At 37.2% G+C, this 23,738-nt stretch overlaps 1 protein-coding gene across 7 annotated transcripts in view; it reads left to right on the forward strand.

Annotated features, from left to right (window-relative positions):
- Positions 1-23,534, forward strand: part of AFDN (afadin, adherens junction formation factor) — a 138,966-nt gene extending 115,432 nt beyond the window's left edge. For 3 of the 7 annotated variants that reach the window (XM_067293374.1, XM_067293377.1, XM_067293375.1), the window contains 9 exons: positions 32-150; positions 1,143-1,337; positions 1,597-1,688; positions 2,182-2,370; positions 5,057-6,079; positions 13,046-13,180; positions 15,463-15,976; positions 20,142-20,226; positions 21,343-23,534. In XM_067293374.1, coding sequence (XP_067149475.1) covers positions 32-150; positions 1,143-1,337; positions 1,597-1,688; positions 2,182-2,370; positions 5,057-6,079; positions 13,046-13,180; positions 15,463-15,976; positions 20,142-20,226; positions 21,343-21,487 — 2,497 coding nt within the window. In that variant the 3' untranslated portion in view covers positions 21,488-23,534. The remainder of the gene's footprint in view (positions 1-31; positions 151-1,142; positions 1,338-1,596; positions 1,689-2,181; positions 2,371-5,056; positions 6,080-13,045; positions 13,181-15,462; positions 15,977-20,141; positions 20,227-21,342) is intronic. The other 4 variants (XM_067293379.1, XM_067293380.1, XM_067293376.1 and 1 more) reach the window with 4 other exon arrangements.
- Positions 23,535-23,738: the final 204 nt, after the last annotated feature.

Here is a 23,738-nt window from a genome sequence, read left to right on the forward strand (position 1 = left end):
TTCTGTTTTATTTCTTTGGCTCTTATTGCAGGGCAGCAGAACTGATGACAAGAACAGGTTCTGTAGTAACGCTAGAAGTAGCAAAACAAGGAGCAATTTACCATGGTCTGGCAACTCTGCTTAATCAGCCATCCCCAATGATGCAAAGAGGTAAAAATGACCATATTTATAGTAAAAACAACTTTATAAGCCTTAGAATGCAGAAAATGTAGTAATTCACAATATCTTGCCAAATATTACCAAAACATTAAATCAGAGAAGACATATAATCCCACAGAAGGGAAGCATTCCCTTTCATATCAAAAGTTCATCTGATTTTTAAATACTGTTTAAAATTAGACTAATCATTAATAAATGTAAATACCTTTTAAAAAATTAATGTATTTAAACACAGGCCTTGTTTGGAATAATTTTAATAAATGGAATATAATAAGTACAGAGGACATTACAACTTCAGTAGCTTTTTCATCCCTTTCATAAAAATTTCTCTCCTCCCCTCAAAGGATGACTTTCTTGTAACCAGAGAGAATAGTGTGATTGCTGAGAGAGAAATAAATAGAAACAGAGCCCCCTGAAAGATATGCTGCCATTGGTTTTTAAACTTGGGATATTGAAATGGCTCTTCTTAAGTTTCTGTATCTGATGATAAAAAGTTCTTGAGTGTTTCTCCAGTGGTGTGTTTAATCATCATACTTCAGTGAACTAACTCCAAAAGACAAATTTATTAAAGTCTTGCATAAAATAATTCCATAAATGGAGAAAATTTCTAAATATAGGATAGTACTACAGTATGGAAAAGAATGGGTTAAAAGAATAAATCCCTGTTATCACAGTTTACAACACCATCCCAGACACCATATGCCTCAAGAGTCAAGAGACTTTTCAGTAAAGCGCATCTGGCTTTCCCAGATATTGTGGTATCTTTTTTAAAGCTCTTTTGAAGCATAGAAGTCAAAGGAATCCTAAACAGTCAATGCAAGAGTGGAATGTATCTGAAGAACTAAAGTTTTTAAAACTTAGCATTTGTTTTACTAGCAACTCATATTCAATTACAAATGCAAGGTAGCTCTTGTTTTAAAAAGAGTATGCTAGACAGTAGTTTTTTAAGTCAAAGAGGGAAAATACGTATCTAACTATTACAGTTTCTGACCGCCGTGGCTCAGGTAAACCCCGACCAAAAAGTGAAGGTTTTGAGCTGTATAATAACTCTGCTCAGAATGGGTCACCTGAGAGCCCTCAGCTGCCGTGGACGGAGTACAGTGAACCAAAGAAGCTGCCAGGGGACGACAGATTAATGAAGAACAGAGCTGATCATCGCTCTAGTCCCAATGTAGCAAGTAAGTAAGATTATCCTTCTTTAAGGGGTAGATGCTTCCTCCACTACTTTTCATGGCCTTTGCATTCCAAAGGGGGATGATTGTTTTAAAAAATCGATCAAGTTTAAAATACTGACCTAGAAGTAACATTTGGAGAAAGCCTTTAGTTAGAACTATTCAAAGAAAAAAATCATAGTTATTTTGTGAATACTATTATTTTATTAAGTTATGTAAATTATTATTAACAGTCATTTAAATACTTCCTGTAACTTTCCAACAGATCAGCCTCCAAGCCCTGGAGGGAAGAATGCTTATACATCTGGAACTACTACCAAAATAACCTCAGTCTCTACTGGAAATCTTTGTACAGAGGTCAGAAGTGGCAAGCAAAATACTAGCTATTAAAATTTCCTTAGCTATCAATAGGAGCAGCGTGCTTGGGTCAAAAGAGTGTCTCACTTAAGAATTTGAACATAATGCTAGTGCTAGTGACTGGTTGGAGTTTTGCTTAATCTAGCTTAATGAGAGATTGAGACAGCTGTGGGTGGTTTCATTAAATTTTGTTCATGAAATTTTCACTGCAGTTTTTTTTAGGTTTGGGCAATATTGCTTACTTGTTTTCAGAGCTTAAAAAACATGGATCATAACTACAACTTATATTTCATACTAGAAGACCTCTTTATCTGACATTCCAGACAAATCATATTCTTAAGAGCCAAAACAAAACATTTAGAAAATGCACTTTTAAAAATAGAAATTTAGAATAAAAAATAAATATAGGAAAAAAATGGAAATGTAGAATAACATTCTGTGCAGATCTGTGAGATTAGTAAATTTTACCTTATGTTCTTTATACCTTTTTCAGGAACAAACTCTGCCTCCACGACCTGAAGCTTATCCCATCCCAACACAGACCTATACTAGAGAATATTTCACATTCCCAGCTTCAAAGTCCCAGGATCGAATGGGTCCAACTCAGAATCAGTGGCCAAATTATGAAGAAAAAACACAGGTCCAGGCAGAGAGTAATAATTCAATCAATACTACAATGCAGGTTAGAAATAATTTCTTTCAGTATGTTTAAAAAAAAAAAAAAGTGCTTGTCTTCCATGTACAAATTGCTGGAGACATTTTTGCAGAACAGTCACTCTCCATGATCTCTGAGCTTCTGAGGATAAACCATGCCACAGATTGAGGGCACTAGAACTGACTAAACTTCAGCTGAGCTCTCACCCCTGACCTAGTGCAACATGAACAACTGTACTTTTGCCAAGACTGGCTTGAATTCAGAAAGCCTGCTCCGATTTTGTTCATAGAACTTGGGTTATCAAGCTCTGCAGACCTGTTATCTGGGTTATGTTAATCCCCCATTACCCAAGAGAATGGGGAGTAGGTGGTAGTAGAATTTGTCTTGTAAAATGTTTTGTGCCTTTCTGAAAAGCAAACCAACTCCTCTACTCTTCCCAGAAGGCTTATGTGGAAAAACTTCTTTGCCTGCAGGGTTCCTTGTTTAAGTGATCAGATGAAGTATTAAAAATGAAATAAAACATTATTTTAAGACCTATCCAGGGTCTTCATCGAGACACATTCACTTCCCACAGTTAAAAAAAAACTTCAAGTTGCATCTTTTTTTCAGTTACACTGATACTACCTCATTATCAAAGCACAGATGCTTCTTGATCTGAAGTGAATTTACCCCCGAGGTACCTTTGTAAATTCAAAAAATACTGCTATTCCACTCTTTGTAAATGAGGACTTTACTCAAAGCCATACAGGAAATCAAATCTTGGTCTACAAATCCATTCACTTTCTCACATCTTTTTCTCTAATCCACCAGAGATAGCCTCATCACTTAAAAATATAGAGTTAAAACACTTTTTTCCTTCCTTTCCTTAGTTTCTGATAAAAGCTGTGCCTTGCATCTGTTTCAGCATGTTTTGCATTTGGAAAGTAGTTTCATCTAGGTTATTTTGAGATTATGTCATGAAAGCAATGTAGGGGATCAATTACTGAATACTCGCACATGTATTGCAAAGTCACTTGGATAGAAGTTATTGTGATTATTGCTGTATTATAGATATCAAATCCTAATTATTTCAGCTGTTAAGAATTTAGGTGTTATACCCAAAATAGGGTAATTTTGAAGGAACTTGCTGGAAGTGAAATGATTGGCATGTAGCTATAGGTATATTTTGCTGAACTTCTGTGCTGAACTGCTTGGTGTTTCATAAGATTTCATCTTGCCAAATCTTAGCTGCCTAGTTAATGTCTAGGCTCTCTTTGTAGATGATGGAGAGAGGCTGGGATCTCCAGAGAATGATTCTACCCATGTGTCCTAGAATGGGATGAAGATTCACCTTGCCCCTGCCTAAGACAAGCTTAGATGAGTAGCATAGATTGGGTGGCTGAAAATTTAACAGATGGGCTTCATCTCGCCAAGTTGTTGATAGATACAGAATTTGAGCTATGGTCTTAAGGCTTAATGCAGTTAAGAAGTGTTTTCATAAAGCAAAGGGCTGGAAGCTTTAGCTCCCTACAAGCATTGACAGTGTACACTCTTATTTTCCCCACCATACGATGGTTCTTTTAATTTCAAAATTAGAGTAAAATAGACTTAAAAAAAAAATCCTTTTAATCTTTGCAGTGAGAGCTGTGCTTATAAAAGCTGCAGGAAACTGCTGGCTAACTTGAAATGTCTTTTTTCTCTTCTGAACACAAGTCTTTAGCAAGCTGTTTGGCTAGGTGCATCTTTACAGCAAATCTAACACAAATAGCTTTGTGTTCAGATCTGCTGGACTAATAGAGCATAAGAAATACACTTGTCCATCTCAAAGAAGGCATTCTTTTAAGGTCACAGTTAAGGTCATTGATGGAGGGAAAAAGAAAAGTAGTTTGCTTTGTTAGTCTTCTCTCAGTTGCTGATAATTGGTACATTTTGTATTCAGTGCTTAGTGTTTTGTAACATTTTTAAAGCATGAATGTTTGCTTCAAGAAAATCATTAACAGATTTGATAGTCTGGTGTATGATCCAGTGCTCCTTTTCAGGAGGTGATACAGTGCAGTGAGACCCACAAATTTGTATGCAGAAAGACTTAGTATTTGGTGCATTAAAAATGTGACAAAAGCACAAACTAATAAATCTATACCCAAAAAGCAGGTAGAGTTAGATATGACTGTCCAGATTCCATACCTGTGAATGACTTCTACTGTAATGAGAAGCTGAGGTCATCTCCCTTATTAATGGAGGTGGGTGGGCAGAGGCTCCCTTGTCTTTTCCTCAGCAGTCTTTCTGTTCGCCTTCCTAATAGGCAGAATGTTCACCAAGCCACTAGAAGCCTGAATGGCAAAGCTGGTCTGCTTGACCTGCTGCTCCGGGCTGCCCGGCCTTTTGTGCTCCTGCGGGGGGGAAGGGGTGTCAGGGATAGTCCTGAGAAATTGTGTGAGCTGGGAAGGGTTTTTTGCTTGAGCTCCATTTTGTGTTCACCCTTCCTCTCAGTGCAGGTTTGCAGGCATTTCAGAGGTTGCAAAGTCTTCCATCACTTGAATGAGTTAAAGGACAGAGAAGAATATTGCATTGCTGGTTTTGGGAAACTTACTGGGTATGGAAATGCTGAACTTCACTAAAAATAATTACCTTCCATAATAAGAATGCAGTTTGTGAGCCATTTAGTTTTTAGCATTTTGGATATGTTTTAATATAGATGGACTATGAAATACATGCCTTGTTTTATTTTTTCCAGCGTGTGGCTCGTTCCCAGGAAGAACTCCGAGATAAAGCTTTCCAGCCAGAAAGGAATCGTTTGGAAGTGGTTATCCGGAAGGATGTAGAATACATTGATCGGAAGTCAGACAGTGATCCATGGATGAATTCATCTGTGGATTCTAGCACATCCAGCCAAGAGCATCTGAACCATTCATCCAAACCGGTTTCCCCTGGTTCTTGTTTAACTAAAAGTGGACCTGGCCGTTGGAAAACTCCAGCTGCCAGCCAGCCAACTCCAGTGGCCATCTCCCAACCCATCAGAACAGATCTTCCTCCTCCACCACCTCCTCCTCCTGTGCATTATGCAGCTGATTTTGATGAACTACAAATGGATTTGCCTCTGCCTCCCCCGCCTCCTCCAAATCAGATAGGAGCACAAGCATCTTCCCAAGTAGCTGCTGCTGAGCGTAAAAAAAGAGAAGAGCATCAGAGGTGGTATGAAAAGGAAAAGGCACGTTTGGAAGAAGAGCGAGAAAGGAAACGTCGTGAGCAGGAGAGAAAACTGGGCCAAATGCGTTCTCAGCCACTAATTCCTGCTCAGCCTGTGGTTCCTCCAGTTTCCCTTCAACAAGTGAAATCAGAAAAACCTTTGACTCTGCAGAGGTCTCAAGAAACAGTCATTCGAGAGTTGCAGCCCCAACAGCAGCCTCGGACTATTGAGCGGAGAGATCTGCAGTACTTTACTATCAGCAAGGAAGAACTGTCCTCCAGTGATAGCCTCTCTCCAGATCCCTGGAAACGGGATGCCAAGGAAAAACTGGAGAAGCAGCAACAAATGCACATTGTGGACATGCTAAGTAAAGAGATTCAGGAACTTCAGAACAAGCCTGATCGTACAGCAGAAGAAAATGACCGCCTGCGCAAACTCATGCTTGAGTGGCAGTTCCAAAAGCGACTTCAAGAATCAAAGCAAAAGGATGAAGATGATGATGAAGAGGAGGATGATGATGTGGATACTATGCTCATCATGCAACGACTGGAGGCAGAAAGAAGAGCAAGGGTAAAAGGGGGTAATCCTTTCTAGACAAAAGTATAGTAAATGTATATCTCGGTGGGTTCTCTGGATTTGTCTGAGTATTTTGATGCCCTCACAGGGCAAAGGAGGATGGAGTTGTATTGGTGGCCTTAATTTTAAAACTGGTAAAGAAACTTTCACTAGCTTACACTGGCTTCACCTATTAGATGGTGTGTTACGAAAGTGTCCATAGCTGCCTACTACAGAATCTAGTTGGGAGTAGAACTTACTTTTCTGGTTGTGGGGGGAAAAAATCCTTTTGATAAATGGATTTTGCCATGTAGCTGGAGCAGGATTAGAAGTTAGATATTGCATGTAATTCCCTTGCAGAAAGGGAAGCAGAAATACTTGAAATCGTGAGTATCTTTGGGAGAATGGGAACAAGATAGCGTGTGATTTTTCTTAAATATATTTAATGCTAAGAGTTCTTACTTATGGTCTTGCCAGTTTTACTTGGACCTAAACGCAGACACTGAAGGCATGCTATTTCCAGGGAACAATGAACTGCAATGAGGTTCCGCCTTGATGGTCCTCCCCAGGTAGAGGCTAGGGCATGAAGCAGCTGTTACCTCTACCTCATGGTCAGGTTGGTGACTGCAGCAGTCATGGGTGGAAGCCTTCTTATGATGGGCTGTGTGGTTTTGGGTCTTGATGGGACTCCAACAACTAAAGCTCCCTATCTAGGGGCTCCAGCTCATACATACCCAGATTTTGCCTGGTGTCCAGGGTAACTAGTATCTAACAAGGTCTTCTTCCTTAGCTTCACTACTGTGAAAGCTCATACTGTATATAGCTGCCAGATGAAATAAGATAATACGACTGAATAGTGTGTTAAAGTTCTTACCATTCTGCTGGTGGTGGTTGTTTCCCAGGATCTATTACCTATTGTTTTTGGAAATCAATTTTTATAGTAAAAGCTGTTTCTTTTTTCTAAACAATAGCACTGATACTAAAGTTGCATTCCAATAGCTAGTGTTTTGACAGGCTTAAATTGTTCTGTAATTCGCTGAGTGTCTTCTGTTAGTTTAAGAGATGACTTAATTCTGTGATAAGCAATTTCTACTTGGTAAGAACTGTTTGTGCATGTTTATTTTGACATTCAGGAATTGCTGTTGGCTTAAGTAGCATTTGAGTTCAGGATTGTTTTGGCAGCTTGATTTCCTAAACTTATTCTTCTCATATTCTCTGCAGTCTGCATTGCTTTCCTTTTTTCTCGTGGCTAGCTTTACTACTCTTTGAAACAATAAATACCTCACGCTTGGAAACTGAAGAAAGGAAAAACTAAATGTATTGTTGGCAAACTCCTTGTGTTAAAGCCCAGTATTGCTAACGTGTAATTTGTAACACATAGTTACCTATGGGCATAAAAATTTGTATAAAACTGCCGTTTTCACTCAGTGTCTTTAGCATCTCATTGTAACAAGGCTTAAAAAGCCATGTGTCATTAGTAGAATAGCCAGTTGTATTGCATGGCATAATGCTATGCAATCTTTTCTGCAAGGGCTGAATTTTAAATATAATTTGTCTATAAAGCTATCCACCATTTTGAAACATTTTGTAGGATTTGTACTCTGCTAGTATGAGAAACTTGTAGTTTCCTACTGAAACTAAAAATAAACAGTTGTCTAGAACTGAAATAATGTTTGCATTTATGTTATGTTTCACTGTTTGTATTGCTAAAGATGCAATAAATATCTCTAGAGAAGAACTTTTTTTTTTGATTGAATCAAACTAATACTGATAAATATTTTAGATTATTTTGACTGTTTTCATTTCTATATTTCAAGAATATGTCAAATTCAGTTCCTCTTTTTAAAGCAGCTGACTTAACAAATAAAATGCTTTTGGCATAGCACAAGTCTAACCTATCTTTATTTTCACTGTGCATCTTTCTTTTTTTCCCTTTTCTTACTACCTGCAGCAGACTGCTGTGCCAGCAATCTCTGTCCTAGATTTGGTATGTTTGTTTCTTTCTCTTCAATATTGCTTTTCCATTTCAGTTTCTGATTTTATTAATAACCATCTTATGTGCTTTGGATGATGATTTGCCGTCTTTGTTCAAAAACCATTTTGATACAATGTACAGTAAGCTAACTGTAAGCATGTGTTTTGATGTCTCCAGACGTGGTGACTCCTTTCCCTGTGTTTCTCTCCTTTTAGATGTTGCTTTCTGCTTCCAGGCTTGATTTGTTTGTTGTAGCTGTGGTCTAATATAAAACTGTATTTGATATTTTGTGTAATCGTGTTTATAAAATCTTACTAATCAGTTGGAATGAACGAACTGTGAGGTAAGATTTCTTTCCCTTCCCCTCTTCAGGTTTTTGAAAAGCTCTAGCATCACCATTCACTTCTGACTTGAAGTAAAATTGTCCTGACAGCCTAATAATAAAGAGTACTTGAATTCTATTGATGCTGTAAACTTAGGTAGTCTGGTTTTTTTGGAAGTCAGGTTTTTGTCCTGCCCTGTGTTGGCTTTGCATACTGTTTCAGCACACACTGAAAACCCATTGTTTACAGCTGTTAAAACTTTCTCACCAAAATAAAAGTGGATTGTCAACGCTGAACTAATATTTCAAAGTAGGTCTCGTAAACATGGAATTATTAAGTTACTAGATTTTATTTTTCTAAATTTCAGTTTCATTTGGTTAATACCATTCTCTTGTGTTAAATCATGACAGATTTTCAAATTGGGGCAATAACTGGCTAATAGCTGGCAGTAACTGGCTAAACTGATTCTGGCTAATCCTGTATTTTATTGCCATCATTGGAAATGGGTACATGGAAAAACATAGTTCTGTAGTGTTCTAAAGAAATAATATATCGCCTTCAGAGTGTATTCTATGTAATAGAATATATAGACAGAGAGAGAGAGAGAGAATGTATACTGGTTTGAAAGAAGTGTTATGCTTGCAAGCCCCGTTAGTAAAATTAATTTGTGTGGCTGAAAAACTGTAAGCATAACTGTTCAAAACATGGACTTGGCCATTTGGCCCTACATTTTTAAAAAAAAAAAAACTTTTAAAATGCATACACAGAGCAGGCTCTGAGCTTCTGGGTCTTTCTGCTACAGGAGGCTGTGAAAGCAGATAGTGTCAGAAGCTCTAAAAATCTGTTAGACAAATTCATAGACATCGAACCCATAAACCAATACTGAAAGGATTAGACAAGGATGCCCCAGCTGACATCTCTAGTACAGCGATGTTGGGGAAATACCTAGAGAAATGGACTGCAGAAAGCAGCCAGCTCCTGTGCAGCTCTTCTCACTGTTGTCAGAGACGGAATCCTTGCACTAGATCGACCTGAGTCAGTAGAGGTTTTATTATGTTCCTAAAATTATCATTTAAAAAAAAAAAGCAAACTTTTTAATTCTAAAGTATATGATGTGAATGGTAAAACCCAGCAAAAACAAGAACCTCTTTTTTTCTGATTTCATGATTTTGAAAGTATTTGCATGACTTTTGGAGCATAGAAATTGCATCTATCCTGTGTCACTTCATGTACCCAGGAAATTGCTTCCTTGTTTCTAGAAAAAAAAAAAGTACTTTTTAGAGTGCTGGATGTTTATTTTTGAACGTCTAACATGAGCATTGATGACAGCTGTTGTCCTTATTAAAAGGCCGGTGAAAGTTGATAAAAAGTTAATGCATAAATTGTCAATTTGCCTAGTGTTTGTCTTTTAAATTCCATGGGCCATTAACAGATCTAACCCAGATTTAGTTGTCATAAATAACTAGATATAAATTGAAAGTTTTTCTGGAACTTTTTTAAACCATTCTAAGCGGTGCCTGGAGACATAAATTTTGTGTGGACTCTGAAACCTCCTGAATTTATGCCAGTCCCATGAATATCTTAACAATTTCTGATATTCCAGAGTCTTCTCCCCTTCTCTCTCCCTGTTACCTATCTCTACTTGTCAGGGATAGGGATTAGATATTTAAGTTGTCATTGTCTGTATTAACAGCACTGTATTAAGCTTTGGCCAGAAGCACGTTATGCTGCTATGAGACAGAAAATGTTCTGCTTGTTTGCGCACTTGTTCAGTGCATCCTCCGAGTTTTCAGCACTTTTATGGGAAGGAACAGCTCAGAAGAAAGGTGGCCCTCTTTGCCTGCTTCCAGGTGGACTCAGTGCTGGAAGTGTGTGGGGGAGTGCAGAAGGGAGGCAGGAGTGTGAAGCTGAGTGAACTGCTGACATTTTGTGATAGAGCAACCTTGCTGGGACAAAGCAGAGGGAAAGAATTTGTGGTTTATAGTGGTTACTCTTGGAAGGATGCTCTTCTCAGTCACTCAAGTTGTTTCTGCCTGTTACTAGATAAGCACATGCTGCTTTGGAGAAACACTGAAAGTACAGTAAATCACATATGACAATATGACTTTTAAACTAGAGACAAACTAATTGGGATGGAGAAGTACTGAAGCCAGATATTCAAATTGGGGATGTTAGAAGAGAGCTGTATTATTAGAAATAGGACTTGAAGCCAATTTTCCTTAGTGTCCTGAAAACTTGGAAGTTCTGAATACTGAAGAGTAATATCTTGTATGCGATCACAAACGTAAATTGCTTCAATACAGCAAGGCTCGCCATCCTGACACTCCCTGTCTTGGTCTACAAATGCTCCAAAGCAGAAACTAGTCAGCTAGTCATAAAGAAGTAAAGTGTCACTCTATAATAGTTGCTCTCTTCCTGCTTGTGCCTTATATCTAATTTTTGGCTTTTCCCTATGAATTATGTTTAGAATAGCCTCTGGCCTAGACACAATTGTCTTCCAAAATTATTGTGATTGACATTCCACATGGGACGTCTCCACAGGGGCACGCTGTCCAGTTTTCCCTTCTTTCTTTCTTTAAGATAACAATAAGATAAAATAAGTTGGTCCTCCTTCCTCTTTAGTTAAGTTGAAATTCTTTTTGTTTAAGTGTGTTCGAATAGGAACATTTGCTACTTAGCAAAAAGATACTTATGCAGTAAACTGGGATAAGTAATTACTGTGTTCAGGGTTTTTCTCTAAGTGTGACTGGGACAAAGTCAAAGAGTTTTTTCTGTATTTTTCAGTATGCAGCTTGTGCCTTTTTTATGGGGCAATTAATTCTTTTCTATGAATTCTTCTGAATTAGTAGCTATCTTTTTGTGTGACAAGAATAGTATCTCCTGTGCTAAAATGATGTCTTTTTAATAACCAAGAAAGACAAGAAAAGATCTTGATCCAAGTGGTCAGTTAATTAACTATTTATTCCCTGCTCTATGGAATATACTAAGCCTGATCTTTATCTTTGTGTAGTTTTCAGTTAGGAATTACAAAAGTTTTAGCCCTGGATAAGAGGAAGTCATCTGTGACTAAAGCTCAGAGGTAGCATCCTCTAGCCTAGATTTGCCAAGTTTCTGCCCAAATCTAATTAATTAATTAATTTTGTCTTATAGCTATGCTGAAAAATGGTGGTTCTTAACACTTCAGATCAGAGCTGTCTTTGGTGCAATTAGTCTGTATAGCTGTTTAAAGATACAAAAGGCAAATGTCTTCAAAATTATCTGTCCAAAGATACCTGCAAGAAAATACTACCTAAAAAGTGGGGCGGGAATAGTTATTGGAAAATTAGTCCCCCCCCCCCCCCAAATTTTTTTTTTTTAACCAATAGCAAAATTAGAAAACCTTTGGCCAGTACCTGATATACAGTTAATAACTTCAAATCACATCTCCTGCTGGTTAAATAGCAGAGAGAGGGAGAGGAAGAAGGATACTTTCATGAAGGTTGTCATCCAAAAGTCTACAAAATTTCTTTTGTAAAATTTCTTTCTATATTTCTAATATTTCTTTCTATAAAATTAAATTTCTGCTATTATCATTACTGCTTCCTGTGTCTTAAAGGCCTTTCTCTATGAAGGAAACCGTATTGTAAAAACAGAAGTAAAGAAATTGCAGTATTAAATATAGCTGATAGTAAGGTATACCAATCAATGCAAAAGATCTTGTGGAAAAAAAATCACTTTAAAACATATGTAGCAGTAAGAAACAACTCAGCATGTAGTCGAGTTAACATTTATTTTTGAATATTATTATTCCACTGAATACACTATCCATCACAGGCAGATATTGTTAGCTTTAGAGAATAATGCAAAGACAGGTTTGGGTTATTGCTCATTTGTCTTATCAGTGCAGTATTTATCATAAGCAGAAAAAAAATAGTATTGTCTGTTGGACGTTAGTTGTTCATATGAGCTCTTTAATCTAAACAGTCAAAAGTTTTGTTGCCTTGCTGTCTGCTTTTTCCAAAACACATCTGTTGCAGATACAGTGGGAGATTTTATTTATCTCTTGAGACTATTTGCAGACTTGGTGAATGAGCCTGTTATGTTAAATGGATTGACCCTTTGACTAATGAGTCATGATTTTCCAGTGCTTAAATACTAATCCAAAATGAAAAAACAATTGGCTGCTGGAGCTGTGGACCATTGGTTCCAAGTATTTCATTTCACTTTACTGTAGTTATGAGACTATGGTTAGTGAAGCAGCCTGCGATACGAGTCACCTCAGTTTTCTGCGAGGGGTTCGTATGACTGCTACGCATTTCTCCCTTTGTGATTTTTTGTTCTTATGTATGTGCTTTTCCTCTCGCTTTTCCTCTCGCTTTTCCTCTCGCTTTTCCTCTCGCTTTTCCTCTCGCTTTTCCTCTCGCTTTTCCTCTCGCTTTTCCTCTCGCTTTTCCTCTCGCTTTTCCTCTCGCTTTTCCTCTCGCTTTTCCTCTCGCTTTTCCTCTCGCTTTTCCTCTCGCGGAAAAACAATCTAACAAAGTGTATTCTCAGCAGCTAAAAACTTCATTGATTCATCTGTAGCATAGCATTTTTTACTGAATTTGTTATTTTTAGATGCAAATAATCAAGTTACTTCTTTTTTTTGATGCATCTTATCAGCATGAGTGATAATTTGATGAAAAATTAAAGATGTGTCTCTGTTAGTTACAGGATGAAGAACGCAGACGGCAGCAGCAGTTGGAAGAAATGCGCAAACGAGAAGCAGAAGATAGGGCCAGGCAGGAAGAAGAGCGACGACAGCAAGAGGAGGAGCGAACCAGAAAAGAGGCTGAAGAAAAGGTTATGATCTTCTGACTGCTGCAGGAATTCCTTATAGGCCTCTCCTGTTTAGCCTGGCCAGTAACAGTTCAGTTTTGGGTCAGCAAGGGTTGAATACATTAGCCTAGTGATAACGTTCGTGGCCCAAGGTTTCATTTTATCCAAGAAAAAAAAAAGTGATTAAAAAAAAAGTCCTAATTCATGGTTGTTGGAGTTCACTGGTATTTCACAAATAATATAGTAGAAATCCCAGTGGTAGCTCTTTTGCAGTGCAGCGTTTACCCTCAGAGCCTTTTCTGAAAGTTATGGCAGAAATCAGCTATATCTCCTGACTTTCCAGTGCCCAATATGACATTCATACCGTCTTTGATAATGGCTGAGTTAGTAGTGTTGGGCTTTGCTGTGCCTCATGGATGGCACTTGAACATTTTTTCAGTATTTTTTTTATATATGTGTGTGTGTGTATAAATACATACATTAGTACATATATTTACACACACGGGGGGGATGAAAATATGAAGTATTGTGGAGTAGAGAAAGATATTCCATATTGTATTTACATTTGGACTATAAGAAAAAAGGGAACTTGTTTAATTGGATTTTTGAAAGGAAGAAAGTAATTATAGCACATAAATAACTCACTGTGCAATCAAGTATATTGCAGAAAACTGGGCTTCTAGGCTCCTTCAGAGCATCACACATGAAATTGAAAAGTTTTATTATTCAAAACTGGAAGACAAAGCACTTCATTTGACTCTTAGCAAGTTTGCTAATCCCCTTTCTCCCTAGAGAAGATTAAATACTTGCATGTTAGTAAAACTGATTTCTGAATGAAGAAAGAGGCTAACTTTTAATGTCCAGAGAAATTTCATCTTGGAAGATTGAGCAAAATTTGAAGAGGAAAAAAAACTAAAATATTTTCACTTTGTTAATTTGTTTTATTGGATTCTGTTAATCCTTTGTTAGATTGTTTTCTCTGCGCAGTATGGGTTGATGAGCAGAGAAAAGGTAGGTTGTGGGCAGTGATAGGCGACAAATGAGAACCTGTATCTGGACTCAAGTACTTAAACACATGTTTTAGGAAGCAAAACTGAGCTGGCTAGCAGAAAAATTTGGTCAGAAACAGATTTTCTTGATTTCTGACAGTGATGTGATGCAGTCAGATGACACTTGGGTCACACAGTTGACAGTTTTCACTGACAGACCTTGACTGAGATGCTACTGAATTTGGAGTTGGTAGATGTACAAGCATCTGAGTACTCTAATGGCTTTTGGAGAGTAGTACAAGGAAATAAGTTTTGTGTCTACGGTCTAGATAAAATGACACGGTCAGATTATTTTTCTAGGATAACTGATAACTGACTCAATGTATTGAGGACATAAGGAGGATTTAAAAAAAAAAACAAACTTGGATTAAAAGTGAAAAGGGATGTTGTTCAAAATGTCAGGTATTTCCAACACAACTCATAATATATGTAGGCAAAAGATCCTTTTGTAACATCTGATTTCAATATTAGATGTTACAAAACTTGTTTTCATTGGTTATCAAACAAACTACAGAATAGACCCCTGTGGTGCATATAGTAAATTACAATGTGGCATAGGCAAGAGCTGAACAAAATTAGCAAACAGTAGAAATCTTTTAAACTGGAAAAATCATAGAAAATATTTCATGGCCTTTTAAAATAGTAGCCTCACTATCGAGAGCTTAGATTTTTTTAATATAAATTTGTTTTTTAAAAAGAGTAATTTGATATGTTTTAAAAGTTCTTTCTAATTTGATTTTATGTGAAAGTAGTTTTCTTAGTGTTTATAGTATAAAGTTTTTTTTTGTTTTTTTTTTTTTAAGGAGTCATCTATTCCAAGGCTCTCTTGATTAATTTGTATTGCATAAGCGTGCAGCAAAATTATAAAGTTCCTTTTTAAGATGGTAGTTAATCTGAGTTATTTTCTCTCCACAGGTTCTTTATGGCTTTAGTAAATCCACCCTTTATGAGTTGTAGTTACATTTCTAGTAGTAAATGCTGGAAATGCTCTTAGTTCACATAGGCAGTTACCTTAGTTGCCACAGGCAGTGGTAATTCCAGAAATAACAGCAAAGTTGTGTTACAGGACGACTGGCATTTTCTTTTTATAGTAGTAAATATTCTGTGTATGACTTGGTATAGATATGTTGCTCATTGCCAGAAAAGGAGAAAAAATACATATATATTTACAACTCTGTGATGGAAAACTTAAATCTCACTCAGGCTGAAATGTCTGTCTTTCTGACCACTGTGTTTTTGTTTCCTCTGGACTTACAGAGGCGACAGGAAGAGGAGTATTACAATCGCTTAGAGGCTGAAAGGCGCAGACAGCACGATGAAGCAGAACGAAGATTACTGGAACCTGACGAGCCTGGTCTGTACAGACCTCCGCTTCCACGGGAATATGAACTCCCATCCCCAACCCCTTCATCTAACGCTCCTCCTCCCCCACCTCAGCGAAACACCTCTTACCTCAAAACACAGGTCCTCTCCCCTGACACGATTTATACTGCCAAGTTTGTTGCATACAATGATGATGATGAGGAGGAGGATTCCAATCTAGCAGGTCAGGATAAGTACTCCAGCACAAGAAAATCTTATGGTGACTTTCCTCCTGCCACCCTTAAGCCACAGCAGCCCTCCCGCCAGCCTCGCCCCGTTTCAGATGGCCTCTTTCTTTCCAACTCATTCCAGCCATCTCCAGTCAATGCCAACAGTACTGCTGCCAAAAAAAGCCAACCCCCACCCCCACCAAACAAACTGAGTTTCATCCAGGCAAGCAGCTCTAAAGGTAGAGATCATGAAATCAAAATCTTTTCTACAGAACTGTCTTCAAGTTTTCTGTTCTGGTGCTGTAGATATAATCACTTACTCTGTGTTTTGTTTTTTGTTTTTCCCGCTCAATCACTGTATTTTCACTATGGTGATCTAACTTAAATCCTGATAATAATGTGAGTCCTCTCACTTTTAATTGTTTTGATCTCTCAAATTTCCTTGTTCCTTACCCAAACTCTTTCAAAACAAAAATTCATCTTTTACACAATGAATTAGAAATGATTTTAACTGTTACTCAACCAATTCAAAGTACTGTTGGTTTTGGCTTTCACTCTGTATCTTTCAGTGATTTGTTTTGTACAATTGACTGCTGGTTACTTAGGGCTTCTAGAAGTGCGTCTTTCTTGAAGAGAGGAAACCTTTTCTAATGGGTTCATGAAGGGAGCTTATCTTCTGCTTTCATTTTTGGTGCTGGGGCCTCTTCTGATTTCAATAGCGTGTGCAAATGGCTTTAAAAATGACCTTTGTAGGCATAGTTCTAAAATAACAAGCACCAAGAGATGTGTGGGGGAGACAGTAAGATTAATGTATTAGGTGCCATTTCTGTACTTCTGCTTCATTCAGTGCGATTTTTTGCAAAGGGGGACAAAAATTTCATCCTAGTGTTTTTTGCCTTGATCATTCCCTCTGCACTCCTGTACTTCTTTGTCTACTCATCTTCTTTCCCTTGTAACTCCAAGCGGGCAGCCATAATGGAGCTGAATTTTAAAGAGAGCTCTAGTTACTAGTAACTTCAGCACCATATTTTTACCTGCAGATTACTAGTTTAGCTGTACTTACAAATTCAAAGCTAATTCAGTCCAAAGTTCTGTGCTAAATTTTTGGATATCATGGCCACATAGGAGAAATCTTACATGCTTTACTCTTTGAGTATGTGTCTGTATGAATTCCACTCCAAGTAAATGTGCAGCTTATGAATATACGACTTTAAATAGCAGCATCTGTCAGCTCTACCCCTACATATATTCTTCTGTATTCTTCTGACGAGAAGGTTGGCCATGACATCTTTCTAAAATGCAGAGGGTAATTGCCCAAGAAAGCAAGGGAAGGTGTTCGTGCTAGCTTCTAGCTGAATGACTAGCTTGTTTACTGGATTCAAATCTCGATGAGAAATCAGGAAGCCTACAATATGGTATGTCCCTATTCACTTTTTTGGCCACCTAATGAATTATGAAAAACTCCTTTTCTTTAATCATAAGTGTGTGCTCTGGTCATAGAGAGCATAGTAGCTTCAGAACAGGTTCCATTTATCAGAAGCACTTCTAATCCAGCTACAGTAGTGAATGAATATGACTTAGGATGTTTATGAGACCATACAGATGTGTGATACTGTGAGCTACCTGTCTGCATCCTTTTCAGTTAAGGCTCAAGTCGTTGTTTTCCAGCAAGGCATCTTTTTCTTTGCAGGGCAAATTAGCTTCAGCTACAGCTGTATTGTTTCCAGTGCCAGAGAGGAGCTCTGCACAGCATTATGTGGTTTTAATATTGCTGATGGGTCAGTTGTTACACTCGGTTGTAATTACTGTCCAGCTGATACAGTTGACACTTAGCAGTTTCACTGTTTTGGGTCTGTACACCACACAAGTTGCATAAAGGGCATCCACACTGATACTCACTTAAAGAAAAAAATGTTTTATTTACCCTAGCATTCCCTGTGAGATCTCTTGATGTTATAGTCCCTATGGATTCTGCAAGCCCATCTGCCACTCCTGTCTTGCTTTGTCACTGTTTCTAAACCTCAAAGGAAGGTGATGGAAGTTTTGGCTTTTTGGTTTGTTGTCATGAGACTGGAGTGTAAGCAGACGCTGTACACTGTGCAGCAACTGATATGTGCTAACATTACCAATGCAAATAATTTAGTTACACGTGCCTACAAGTGGCATCTATATGGAATATATAACCTTGAGAAAGCACCGGTTCTGTATGGTAGATCTCTCTTTCACTGTCAACTAGTCAACTCTTTAACAGTGCATGTGAGCCCTCTGATAAATCCACAAGCATTGATTTCAAATCATGGTTTCGTATCAGAAGGATTCTTGCTTTGAGCTCCTTATATCACATAGAATTAATGAATTAAAATTAAAGACAAGAAATTTACAGGAAAAAATACCTTAAAATACTATAACTACCTATGTTAGCTTGCTTTTAGGAATATTCTGGACCAAGCTTCTGATATGTCCGTACTGAATTTTTGTTCTTTCAAAATACTTTCCCTTTTCTGGAAATTCTTATTTGAAACTGACCAGGATTGAGCATAAAACGTGCCTTCCATCACAGCACATAGGCTTCCAAAGACCCTGACTTCTCTTCCTTACTTGACACTTCGAAGACTGTTCATGTAATAAATTAAGTAACTCTAGAACCATCAATCACTACTTGGCACCACCACTCTTACCCCTCCCATCATCTGCAATCCAGTATGTCATTTCATCTTTAATTTCATTTTCCAACCCTGCTTTCTGTTAATTTTTATGGACAAATGAGTCTCAAGAAAGTGAAAAGTTCAGTGATATTTTTTGTGTGTGTTCATTTTTCCTGGAAAACAATCAGAAAGACAATCTACAGAGATTTGTTTAGGTTTTTGGTAACAATTAAGGAATATTGTAGTATGATGCTTCGCCTTTAATAACCTAATCCATAAACCATACAACTAATTCTGAATACTCTTATTTCATAATTTTTAAAGTAGCCATGAGAACAGGTTAACTTCACCTGATTGCTCAAGCTTCTCTGAAGACTGCCTGCGTAACGTACAAAGCCGTTTGCACAAAATGCAGAATTCACTGTGCAGTTTGCCATCTTCCATCTTGCTGGCTCTGTTACATTACTGTCCTTTACAGCTCTCTTCCGTTCTGAATGTTAACTTTAGTAAACCACGCTTCAGCAAATTTTGCTCTCATACCTTCTTCCACTGGGTTGCTTAAGATATATTTAAAACTGCTGGGTCTGCCAAGTAGTTCTCCCCCCTCCCCCTCCAAAAAGCCAACACCCGAATCAAAACTACTGTCTTTAAAGTAGTTGGAAGTGTGAACCACAGCATGTGGACCCCAGACTTTTCAAAGTGGGGACAGTTATTGTAAGCATATGAGATTTAAGCCTGAAAGGAAAAAAATTCTTCATATTTCTGGCCTACCAAGTATGATTTGATCCACAACAACTTTTTGGTGAAAAAATTCAGCTTACAACACATCAGCTAAATTTGTTTTTGTGTTCCTTTATCATATTATCTCTTTTCCTTTGTTGAATATTTGTGAGATGTTACGTACACCAGTGGAAGAAGCAACCATTCCCTTCTGTACAGAAGAAGGTTCACAAGACATAACATGTACAAAATTGAGACCAGAACTGTCTGAAGACAAATCTGAGTATTGTGCTGACAATTCTTTTGACTCTTTTCCTGACCATTACTAAGAGAATGCAGTCTTAAACACTGATTAAATTATTAAACTTTTGATTGGAAAGAAGAGGTTTTGTCTTGTGACCTTTAGAAAGGATTAATATGCTGTGTAAAACTGTATGTATCTTGTATTAATTTAAACTAAAGGTGCAGTGCTGTAAGATATTTGCTTGGGAAAAAAAAAGTGGGAGAGGGGGGCATTTTCTAGGTGGTAACATCTTAGGTAATCTGGCTAAACGAAAACAAAAGTTTTGACTCTGCTGAATTGCAAAGATGGTATACACTAACCCTAGGTTACTTTTTAGTCTCATAAATAGAGCAGATACAGCTAATTTATTTCCTGTAGAACTTGTTACAGGGTAGTCAAGTGAGTATGGTACTCTTTCCTTCAGTTTCCTGAAAACAAGTTTTAATGTCTGTCTAACAGTGAGCCATAATAAGATAAACACCGTGACTTGATACAAGTTGAATAATTTAAATAAAATGTGTTCTGACTTGATAAATAAAAGTAGGAATAAGAAATTATAATTTTTTTTGAGGAGGGATGGAATTTAGTATTATTGACTTTAAATATTTTACAGGTCGGATGACCCTCTAAATTATTTCTGACTCTAGTTTGAGGTTATTTCTTGAAAGAAGCACTGCACCTTGTAGAAGAAATAAGATGTACAACTTTTGTTTTGCAACTGCCATTCTTCAACTGTCATTTTTTCTTTTGCATAAGGAATAAATTCATACACTGGATCTACAGGAGCAACTGTTGGGGCCCATGAAATCTATCGGGATCCAAGAGACAAAAGATCTAAAAGGTGACATGCAGGAGTCCATTAAGTGTTAACTTTAATTCATGTGACTTGGCTGACTTCTGCAGTGGCTGATTTTCTGCTCTTGTCATATCTCTGTGGGCTATTTGAGAGTTCTGCAATGGGTTGGGGAGTGTCTTGGAGTGCTACAGAATAAAAACATAGTTCTGCACAAGTCTTTTGGTGATCTGACTATACTGAATGATCATTACAAACAAACAACTGTTTTAGGTGTATTTATAAATCTGAACAGTACATCAAGTGAGCTTACCAAGTTTGCAGTAAGCATAAGTAGTATAATGGCTATATTTTTATACATGAGTGGCAAGCTTTCCTGTGTAGTGTATTAAACATGCAGCTGGGTTTTGGCTATGATTCTGTAGGAGCTGTTAGCCCAGTTCATGCACACCTCTTAATATGCAGTTAATGTTTCAGTGGTGTGTGCAGAGCAGAGACTTCTTGGAGCTAAAAGTGAAACTTCTCTGATCAAGGAATTGAAATAAATATTAATCACAGATGTATTATTACAGCTACTTAGAGGAGACTGATAAGTGATTTGAGGTGGTCATTGTGGTGGCCAGAAACAATTTATACAAAAAAGTAGATAGCTGCAAGGATAGAGATAAGTGAAAGAGGTTAGGCCATTATCACACTTGAGTTTGCCAGTACAGAATAGAATGTAGAGGTGTTAAAACCCCTACAGCACACAGCAGTGCTAGTAGTTTTGTTTACCAATACTTAAAAGCTTTGTATTAGAGTGCTTTTTCCTAGACACAAGCTACCATAGAAAGTCATGGCAATTTAGCCGTAACAGCAATGCTGTGCTAATACAGACTGGACCTTAGTTACACCTGCACTTTTATTTAAAAATTGGCAAGTGATTTCATTCAGGTTTATGTGCTAAAGTTAGTCATGAGCTGTCTCTTATGATTTGCCTAAATGATAGCTCAGTGTCAGAATTAAGGGCAAATTGGGGGACGGGGAGCAAAACCTTACAGAATACTAAACTTAGACTCTTTTGCTACTGTTAAGACTACCAGTTAGTACATCTGTCATTGAGAATTTTTATATTTAAGGTTATTTTGAGCTAGAATTATAACAAGGGCTTTTTTCTTTTTCCAGTCAAGATGTGGATTTACCTGGAGCACCAGAAAACTTGACGTTCAGGGAACGCCAGCGACTTTTTTCACAGGGTCAGGATGTATCCAATAAAGTAAAAGCTTCTAGAAAATTAATGGAACTGGAAAATGAGTTGAACACAAAATAATATTAAAGCACCTTATCAGATGTAACTGAAAGATCTCTAAATTGAGGGCTTGAGATGGGGGGGCTCTGCTAATGAACAGAAAATGAATATTTTCTGAAAAGAGAGTTTGATTCCTGTATATCTAAGACTGTTAATTAAGATTTAGAGATGTTGCAATAGCAAGAAAACTGATTGCTTTACCAGGAGCTTGTGGTTTATACAATTAAAGCACTGTAAAATTTTAAAGATATGAATCACGTGAAGGTAACTTTTCTTTCTTTCTCTTTTTGGGGTTAAGTTCTTGTGCACCAGACCAAGTAGCACTTGTCAAAGATAAGTTCTGTTTCCTGGTGTTTTACAGACACACTTTTGTTTTAGCTGCTGAGCAGAGAGAGAATAGCTTGAACTGCCTAAACTAAACTGTGCACTAGATATTAGTATTTTAGGTTGTTTGATAAGAAGCCAGTATCTGGACCACCTTAATAAGACTTTATATGCAAGTTTGACATACTGCATACATATATGCTGTTCATACAGTGATAAGCATATCAGTACAGATCTTAACATTGCTTAGTATTGGGATAACACATGTTCTCCAGATAAAACCTTGGAATAAAAACATTTCTACTCCTACAGACTTGCTGGGTCTAAAATGGATGCATAAGAATTTATCTGTAGTTATGGAAAGGTTTATATGTAGATGCATCCCCAGTATATGTGCTTCAGACTTTTGAAAATGTGAGGATGAAAAAACTTGGGGTATTTATTGTATTTGAAAATTACATAGCAATAGATAGTAGGCTACATTAGTGTCCCTTTTCCGCTAGGACCAAAATGCTGGTTGTGTGTTTATGGCAAGGAGTAATGATTGCAGTTCCAAAGCTAGCAGAACTGATGCATATGTTTTCCAAGGAAGGTAGAGTAGAAGGTGTTAGGCAACTAGACAAGGAACAGTATGCGTAAGAGTTTACTATTATCAGTTCAGCAATATCTTTTTTTCTTTTCCCTGTGGAGGAGTAAACTGGCATATTAGAGAAAGACTGAAGTGTGAAGCATCCAATATAATACTGTTGGCTGGAAGTGGGAATGTTAGTGAGGTAGTTAACTGAATTGGTGTGCTGGCAGCAAACTGTCTCTACTTAGGTTCACAAAGTAGTTCTTGTAAGCTCTTCTTTAATCTATCTGGCTTTACTAACATCCTGTTACTGTTATATGAAAGATATTCTTGGCAGTTCAAGCTATTTCTTCACACTGTAATAGCCTTATTTAATTTTAAATTGTTAGTCTTTTTCCTCCCACTGTTGTTTCTTCAGCTATGCATATGTGGCTGATGATGCTGGAGATGAGGACCTCATCAGAGTTTTTTCATTGTGTGATGTTAAGGCAATATATGTTGTGATTCCAAACAAATTTTCTATTTGACAAAGCCCTTTACTGGCTTTAGATGATTTTTTTTTCTGTATCATATTGTTCTCTTATAAATATATATTTAGGGAATTGTGCACACTTCCAAATACAGAGGGGTAGACTTTCACTGCCTTAGGAAAGAAATCACTTTTAATAAGAGTTGTATGATAAATAAATGCAAGTTGATGAAAATTGGAGTGTAAATATTTTTTACGTATTTCAGGTTTCTTATTTGAAAGTGTGCTTTTACCGTTTCACCTGTTAAATATGAAGTAGAAGATTAAACTGGTTCAAAGTGTTAATGAAGGATTTGCATGCTTGCTATGTCTGTTAAATCAGGAAAAGCAAGCCTCTCCCAATTTATCTTGAGAACACTAGCAGCCTTACAGTGACAAACTTTTCTTAAGGAAAAAAACTTATGCTGTGGCTGAGTTACTGTTGCTGCTAGAATCTGAAAAAGGCTTAGCAAAAAAATATCTATAACCTTCAGTTGAGTGGATTTGGCCGCTATTGGGCATTCAGGTCAAGTGTGAATATGTGTAAAAGTGCTTTTCATATTTGTCTGTGCATTATTATGAAAAACATCAAAACTGCTGTAGTTTCCCATTTCTACTGTATTTCACTTGCAACCTATTTTTAATAAAGTTTGTATTGTATTTAACTTTGCATTAAATGTTTTTTGTACTGTTTGTTATCTGATTCTGCATTTGTAACAGTATTATCGTAAACAAAAGGGGCTCTTTTTATATGTTTTGACTTACCTATTCTATTAAAATACTTATCTGCAAAGTCAGTATATTTCATAATGAAGAGACAAAAAACTCAACTTTACGTGAAGAATCAACAAATTAGTATGATTCAAATG

Source organism: Apteryx mantelli, chromosome 3 (assembly GCF_036417845.1).
Source record: "Apteryx mantelli isolate bAptMan1 chromosome 3, bAptMan1.hap1, whole genome shotgun sequence".
NCBI lineage: Eukaryota > Metazoa > Chordata > Aves > Apterygiformes > Apterygidae > Apteryx > Apteryx mantelli.